At 38.5% G+C, this 9,036-nt stretch overlaps 1 gene segment (V, D, J or C); it reads left to right on the plus strand.

Annotated features, from left to right (window-relative positions):
• The first annotated feature begins 3,868 nt into the window (after window positions 1-3,868).
• On the plus strand, window positions 3,869-4,513 carry LOC103092364 (immunoglobulin kappa variable 1D-13-like). The segment is given in 2 exon segments: window positions 3,869-3,981; window positions 4,206-4,513. Coding segments are annotated over 2 exon segments (357 nt in total).
• Window positions 4,514-9,036: the final 4,523 nt, after the last annotated feature.

The raw sequence follows: 9,036 nt of genomic DNA on the forward strand, positions 1-9,036 counted from the left end.
TCTATACTTTTATCTCCAGTGCCTAGTTCAGTGGTTGGTACCTAATAACTGCTTAAGAAAGCTTGCTGATTGTAACTTATAGTCTTAGAAATTATGTCTTCACTTGGCATCTGCTGCTCTTTCTGGTTTTGACTTCATGGAACAAGCCACCCCTCCCAGGATAAACTCATCACTTATAAACTCATCCACCACAATTTGTTAACTAAAGCCTGGACTGACACCATCCTTCTAGGCTTCTTCTCCACTCTGGTTGTTGTGTAAGCTCAGGGCAAGGCCAGGAGCCCCAGTCCAAGCTTGTAGTGAGGACCTGAATCCCAGTTTGAGGTGGTCTGTAGAGCACTCTGAGTTGGTGTGAACCCAGAACAAGGCCAGCAGATCTTCAGCGAAGACAATCTCAGGGGTTCTGGTCTGTGGGAGCCCAGACCTAGCAAGCTGTTACTAAAGTTCAAAGTGGAGCCCCAGCGCAAGACAAGTCACAGTGTGACTATCCAGATCAAGCCCAGAATGAGACCAAAAGCCCCTGCCCAAGCCCAAGGAGAGAACTGGAGCCATCAGCAGTCTCAGGGGGTGATTGAATCAGCAGTGGGAGGTGACTTTCAGACTTTCACACCACCTTGGAAGAATTGAAACTTGCAGAAACCCAGAAATAAGGATAAGGGGTAGCACCAAGAAAGAAATGAAGTTCAAGAGAGTGCCCTCTGCTCCATGAGAACAGAGCCCATTTGTAAAATAAAAATGATAGTTAAGAAAAAGGCTAGGAAAATGAGCAAACAGTGTCTAATAGGACACTGAGATTCTTTTTAAAAATTCATTTTAAATTTAAGTATTTTTCCATGGTTACATGATTTATTTTCCTTCCTTCCCCTTTTCCTCTCCTCCCTCCCGGAGCTGACAAGCCATTCCACTGGGTTTTATATGTATCATTTTTCAAAACCTATTTCCATATTATTCATATTTGCAAAAGAGTGATCATTTAATGCCAAAACCCCAATTACATCCCCATCAAATCATATGAACAATCATATGTTTTTCTTCTGCATTTCTGCTCCTACAGTTCTTTCTGTAGATGGGGATAGCGTTCTTTCTCATAAATCCCTCAGAATTGTCCTGGGTCGTTGCATTGCTGCTAGTAGCAAAGTGTTACATTGGATCATGCCACAACGTTTCACTTTCTGTGTATAATGTTCTCCTGGTTCTGCTCCTTTTGCTCTGCATTAGTTCCTGGAAGTCTTTCCAGTTCACATGAAATTCCTCCAGTTCATCATTTCTTTTGGCACAATAGTATTCCAATACCATCAGATACCTCAATTTGTTCAGCCATCCCCTAATCGATAGACACTCCCTCACTTTTTTTCCCACTAGAAAGAATGAGACTATAAATACTTTTTGTACAAGTATTTTTGCTTATTATTGTTTGGGGGTACAAAACCATCAGTGGTATGTCTGGGAGCAAAGAGCAGACAGCCTTTTAAAGTTCTTTGGGAATAGTTCCAAATTGCTCTCCAAAATGGTCTGATCAATTCACAACTCCACTAGCTATGCACTAGTGTCCCAATTTTGCCACAACCCTTCCAACATTTATCACTTTCCTTTGCTGCCATATTGGTCAAATTGTTAGGTGTGAGGTGGTACCTCAGAGTGGTTTTAATTTGCATTTCTCTAATCAGGAGGGATTTAGAACACTTTTTCATGTGATTACTGATATTTTTTATTTCATCTAAAAACTGCCTATTCATGTTCCTAGTCCATTTGTAGATTGGGGACTGGCTTGATTTTTTTGTATATTGGACTTAGTTCCTTATATATTTGGGAAATCAAACCTTTGTCAGAGAGATTTGTCATAAAGTTTTTTTTCCCCACTTTATTGCTTTCCTTCTAATGTTGTTTGCATTGGGTTTGTTTGTACAAAAGCTTTTTAATTTAATATAATCAAAATCATTCATTTTACATTTTTAAATGTTGGTCTATCTCTTATTTGGTCTTAAATTCCTACCTTTCCCACAGATCTGACAGGAATACTATTCTATGTTCACCAATTTATTTATGATCTCACCCTTTATATTTAAATCATTTACCCATTTTGAATTTATCTTGGTATGGGGGGGAGATATTGATCTAAACCTGATTATTCCCATACTGTTTTCCAATTTTCCCAGCGGTTTTTGTCAAATAGTGAGTTCTTGTCCCAAAACCTTGGATCTTTGGGCTTATCAAACACTAGCTTCCTGAGCTCATTTACTCCTAGTCAATTTCATTGATCCACCCTTCTGTCTCTTAGCCAGTACCATATTGTTTTGATGAACACTGCTTTATAGTACAATTTAAGATCTGATACTGCTAGGCCCCCACCCTTCACAATTGTTTTCATTATTTCCCTTAACATTCTTGTCCCATTGTTCTCCTAGATGAACTTTGTTATATTTTTTTCTAATTCTAAAAAATAGGGGTTTTTTTTTTGGTAGTTTGCTAGGTATGGCACTAAATAAGTAGATTAATTTGGATAGTAGTCATTTTTATTATATTAACTCATCTTACCCATGAGAAATTAAAGTTTTTCTAATTATTTAGATACTATTCTAATTGTGTAAAAAGTGTTTTGTAGTTATGTTCATATATGTTCATATAATTTCTTTGTTTCTCTTGGCAGATAGATTCCCAAGTATTTTTTATTGTCTAGAGTGCTTTAAATTTATTAGTTCAATATGCCCTTTACATTAATATTGTATTTTGTCAAATAATTTTCATGGTACTTGGATTAGTTGTTCCTTAAATGTTTGATAGAATTCACTTGTGAATCCATCTAATCCTAGGGATTTTTTCTTAGAAAGTTCCTTAATGGCTTGTTTAATTTCTTTTTCTGAGATGAGATTATGTAAGTATTCTACTTCCCCTTTTGCTAATCTAGGCAATTTATATTTTTGTAATATTCACCCATTTCACCTACAGTGTCACATTTGTTGCTATATTTGGTCAAAATAGTTCTTAATAATTATTTTAATTTCATCATCATTAGAGATGAGATCACCTTTTTCAACTTTGATACTGTTAATTTAGTTCTCTTCTCTCTCTTTTTTTATTAGATTAACCAGTACTTTATTTTATTTTTTTCAAAGTACCACTCCTAGTTTTCAATTTCATTGATTTTTTCTTTAATTTTTAGGATTTCCAATTTAGTTTTTATCCAGGGATTTTTAATTTGTTCTTTTTCTAATTTTTTCAGTTTCATGTATAATTCATTGATCTCCTCCCTCTCTATCTTGTTGCTATAGGCACACAGAGATATAAATTTTCCCCTGAGTACTTCCTTGGCTGTATCTCACAGATTTTGATATGCTATCTCTTCATTGTCATTCTCTATAATGAAATCCATAATTATTTCTATGACTTTTTCTTTGATCCACCAGTTCTGAAGAATTAGATTATTTAGTTTCTAATATATTTTAAATTTGCCTTTCCATGCACACTTATTAATAAATTAATTTTTTACACAAGTAATTTCTCTTTTCTTATGACTTTTTTCCCCCTGTCTACAGGGGGAAGAGATTTGTTGTCTCTCTATTTGGCTGACTCTTTGCTGTAGATTCAGAGATGTAGTCGACTCTGGGAAGACAGAGAGGCCAATATTATTTATAATCCCAACCTGCCATCTGCTGTGGCCTTTCCATGTGTCTCTCCAGTCAGGCTTGACAGAAATGAAAGTAGAGAGATCATTTAAGTGTAAGATAACATGCTCCAGTAAGTCCAGCACAGAGTCTGATCTTCAGGCTTCTGGAAATGAAGCTCAGAGCCCAGAAGTGGTTCTTGGGACTGTTTTGCATATTGAAATCTCATCAACCTTCCAGAAGCATGTCCTGAGATATAAATCCATCTCCATCACTCTCTGTCTCATTTGGGGTTCAGTGTTCTCTGCTTTCAGGACTACAAAAGACACAATGATGTCCCCATCCCACTTCTTCTGCCTCCTGGTGCTCTGGGCTCAGGGTAAGACCAGCCACAGGCTAACATGGGTAGAAGGTCTCCAAGGAGGTTCAAAAATTGGACTATATGAGGGGGGTATGAGGAGGTGGTCTCTGTAGACAATGGGAATTGGATGACAGACTAGTAGAACCTGCTGCCTGAGAGGCAGGGAACTTGCTGGGGAATTCACTGTGTGTTGATTTGGTTTTTAACCTAAATCTATTTGTTCTTATTTTCTTTTTTCCAAGAGTCCAGCACAGCCATTGTGATGACTCAGACTCCAGCCGCCCTGCCTGTGACTCTGAGAGAGACAGTCACCATCAGCTGCAGGGCCAGTCAAGGTATTAACAATAATATAGCCTGGTACCAGAAGTCACCAGGAAAACCCCCAAAGCTTCTCATCTATAATGCTAACTCTCTACCATCCGGGATCCCTGCCCGCTTCAGTGGCAGCGGTTATGGAACAGATTTTACTCTCAAAATCAGCGGTGTAGAGGCTGAAGATGTGGCAGATTACTTCTGTCAGCACTATAATGAGTACCCTCTCCCACAGTGATACAGGCCTGAACAAAAACCTCTCCAGGCTGTTGAGCCCTTTAGCTCAGGCAGCAGCTGCTGCTTCCTCCAGAGCACTTGAGGCAGAGCCACCACATTGCCCAGGGGAGAATTGGGCCTAACTGCCCAGCCCTGCGGACCATATCTCCCAGATTCTCACATCCTAGAAATGTTTAAGGAGTGGAAAAAAGAAAAGAGTTAAGAGAACCTTCTCCCTTCTCCTCTTCAGCCAGGCTCACATCCCTCCTATAAACTCCAGTGAAGCTGGTTCCTTCTGTATTATCAAAAAGTGGAATTAAGATTACCAAGAAAATATAAACTTCAAACATGCAGATATTAGCACTCTGATGGCAGAAAGTGAAGAAGACTTAAGAAGCTCATTGATGAGAGTGAAAGAATATTGCATAAAACTTGTTACAGAAACTAAGATCCAGCTGGTTTGTTTGTACAAAAAATTTATAATTAATTGTAATCAAAATTATTCATTCTGTAATATCCTCTATCTCTTGCTAGGTCTTAAATTCTTTTTCTTTCCCATAAATCTGACAGGTATACTATTCTATGTTCTCCTACTTTACTTATAATTTCCTTTTTTTTATAGTCAAGGCATTTACCCATTCTGAATTTATCTTGGTATAGGGTGTGAGATGTTGATATAAACCTAATCTCCCCCAGTTTTTGTCAAATACTAGGTTCTTGTCCCAAAAGTTTGGGATATATTATTTTGCTGAGGTCATTTACCCCAAGTCTATTCCACTGGTCCTCCCTTCTATCTCTTAGCCAGTGTAAAATTGGACTTGAACTCTGGACTTCAATACCCACAATTCCTTGCTCCACTTCCCCAGAATGCTTTGTAATCTCACCTGGGCCAAGATTGAGAAGGTATTTAACCTGATTGCAAAAGCTTTTAGCTCTCTTTTGGACTTCCGTTTTGGAGCAGATGTGTCTCTTCCGTGATGTGAGGTTATTTTGTCTAGGCCTCTGGCCTAGGCACATGTTTCTTACTTGTATATTCTTTAATCCTTAATCCTTAATAAACCTCTAAAAAATATAATACTCCTTGCAGAGAGAAACTAATTTCTACCTGCCTCAGTCTCACCATATTCCCCTAATTTTAATCTTTACACCAGTACCATATTGTTTTGTTGATCACTATACACTGAGACTCTTAAAGACACACTTTATATACATATAGGTGCTTTGACACATAGAAAGATTGGTAATCTCATCAGCCCCAATGAGTTTTGAAGAGCGTCTAAGGATTTTTTACTATTTAATTCATATCATGACTTTCCAGAAATCTGATCCCAAATATTAACTCAACATATTAAAGACCAAGATTAACTCAACATATTAAAGACCATCCTCTGTTTCTCTAAATGTCTGAAGGCTAAGAGATCCTGACTCAATATTTAGGGACTCTTATTCTTGCTCTCTGCTCCTCCAACCTTTGTCATTGATGAGATAGGTCTCTCAGCAGGATATGACAAACTTCTCACCAGCAAGTCATTGCTGGTAATGTGTGGATCTGCTTACATCCATTATCTTACATTTTTCCTTTGCCTTTGGGTCCCCATAATTGAACTGAATCAAATTGGGGAGTGAAGGGGTTAAAAGTTCAGACTATTGTATGGAAATCACAGGAAAATAAGAGTCAATGCAGAGATCAGCCTTGAGGGGTATAAACCTCAAAATTTCTCAGACTTATGAATGTTAGGGGTTTCCCCCATTGGGGAATCTTCTACTTAAAAAATTCCCTAGCAGATGGTGAGAACTCTATTTGAGTGTGGGGGCTCCTAGCTATGGGAGTGTCCCTACTCCACCCTACTTAAGACTGCTTTAGGACAGAAAACTCATTGCTAAACAAAGAAAGTACTTAGATCCATGCTTATGGTGGGGCAAGGAGTTCTTTGAGCCAGACCTGTTTTTAAAATTGATACAATTGGATACTAGGTACCCATATAGGTGGGGCAACTTGTAAACTACTTAAACCTAAAAGGGTGATAACTTATTCAGAGGTTTTTTCTTAATGAAATTTGTCGACACAGCAGCATTTTTTTCTGACTTACTAAAGAGATTAAAACTACTCAGCTGTGAATTCAAAATGGGCGGTCCTTTAGAAACATCTACAGTGACTGGTAGATGTAAGGACTTAGGGGAGGTGACAGAGGAAATTTTGCCCTTAAAAATAAGAGCTTGGATCTCATTCAAGGATCTCGATTTCTGACTCTCATTCTGAAGGAGAGCTCCTTGAGGAGCTCCTCTGAGGGGCTCTGTCCCTCTGGGGTAGGAGCTCTGGAGGCTCTTGAGAGAGGCCCTTTGAAACAATCTCTGGCTGGAAGACTCTTTGAGGAAGGACGCTGGCCTGGTGTTACTAGAATCCTTGTTTAGTCAGACCTTGTGGTGAGTGTTAAAAAACTGACTGATTTCTCTTTTAAGACTCAGGTCTAGGCCATATTGGCTTGAGGCCCTTCATACTTATTGCTTTCTTACTCTCTCTCTCTTTCTTTGATTACTCATTGTATTGTTAATTAAAATCTCTATAAAACCTGGTTGACTTGGGTATTTGAATAATTGGGAATATTTCCCTGGCGACCACCTTATATTTGATTTTAAAACCCAAGACATTGTAGTGAAACATATTTCTGTGGTCAAATTTACACACCCTCTCTTATATCTATCACAATTTATATCTTCCACTATTTTAATCACTACAGTTTAAGACCTCAACCATTTTAAATCTCACAGAGGGGCCATTCCATCTCCATGATGGGATCTGTCCAACATTCTTTGCTCAGTGTTACATTAGTCTAGGATTAACTTCCTACCTTCCCAAACTGATTGTGCATTTCTTATATCTTTTGAGCTCATTTCTTTAACTATCTTTGGAGTTGATCATTTCATTCTTCTTAAACTAATTCTTTGCACAAGTAATTTCTCTTTTCTTATGACTTTTCCCCCATTTACTGCTAAGACATTTGTCTCTTCTCTTGGCTGACTCATTGCTGTAGATTCAGAGACATAGTCTCTTCTGGGGAGACAGAGAGGTCAGTCTTATCTATGAACACAACCTGCCATCTGCTGTGGCCATTTCATGTGTCTCTCCAGTCAGGCTTGACAGAAATGAAAGTAGAGAGATCATTTAAGTGTAAGATAACATGCTCTAGTAAGTCTAGCACAAAGTCTGATCTTCAGGCTACTGGAAATGAAGCTCAGAGCCCAGAAGTGGTTCTTGGGATTGTTTTGCATATTGAAATCTCATCAACCTTCCAGAAGCATGTCCTGAGATATAAATCCATCTCCATCACTCTCTATCTCATTTGGGGTTCAGAGTCCTCTGCCTCCAGGGCTACAAAAGGCATAATGATGTCCCTACCCCGGTTCTTCTGCCTCCTGGTATTCTGGGCTCAGGGTAAGACCAGCCACAGGCTAACATGGGTAGAATGTCTCCAAGGAGGTTCCAAAACTTGGACTATATGAGGGAGGTATGAGGAGGTGGTCTCTGTAGACAATGGGAATTGGATGACAGACTAGGAGAACCTGCTGCCTGAGAGGCAGGAACTTGCTGGGGAATTCACTGTGTGTTGATTTGGCTTTTAACCTAAATCTATTTTTGTCTTATTTTCTTTTTTTCAAGAGTCCAACACAGCCATTCATTTCATTCACTACAAAAGCAATTATTTATCCACCTTTGGAATATTAAGTGTAAAAATAATCTCCAGTAAAATAGTGACTTGCAAAAGGACTGCTTCTGTCTAAATGAGATAAGAAAAATGATATAATTAAAAACTAAAACTAGTCACTCATGTCATAATAAAGCATTGTAGTTTTCAGAGTAATTTTGCATCAAAATCACCTTGTCTTATAGGTAGCCCAATTGTTTTTCTCGCCACTTTACAGATCAAGAAAATGAGTTTCATCAAGACTGAATTTGCTCAAGACACCAAGTCTAGTTAATGCTAATGAGGTAGGGTGGAATTTAGAGAAAATAAGTTGTGGATAGATGAATAATATTTGTCCTGAACCCAAAGACTAAAGGGAAAATTTTAAAGAAAAAAAAAGGAATTGTCTGGGGGGGTGTTAGGTAGCCTCAAAGATGTAGTGGTTCCGTCATTTGACCACTGGAGGGAGACTCACTATTTGAAAGCTGAAAGTATGTTCAATTAACAGCAGGAGAAATGGGGAAGAAATGTGTTCAAAATGTTCTCAACCTTGGAGATGATAAGGTCCCTTCCCTTAATAGCTGTTTTGCATTTACTCCTACCCCAAACTCCTCCTTGCTGTTTAAAATCTTTATCAATACCACTGTCCAGCACTGGACAGAGCTCAGTGTGCAGATGGAGTCCCCAGCTCAGCTCCTCTGCCTTCTCCTGTTCTTGCTCCCAGGTAATATGGGGAGGAGATTATGGAGGACTGAGAACTGATAGAGATCTCTTGCAAGCTGAGCTGTGCTGCATCTTCTGTCTCAATAATAAAAATCTTTGAGATTGACATGAGAGTTAGAACTTTGTTGAAAAGAACGAG

Source organism: Monodelphis domestica, chromosome 1 (assembly GCF_027887165.1).
Source record: "Monodelphis domestica isolate mMonDom1 chromosome 1, mMonDom1.pri, whole genome shotgun sequence".
NCBI lineage: Eukaryota > Metazoa > Chordata > Mammalia > Didelphimorphia > Didelphidae > Monodelphis > Monodelphis domestica.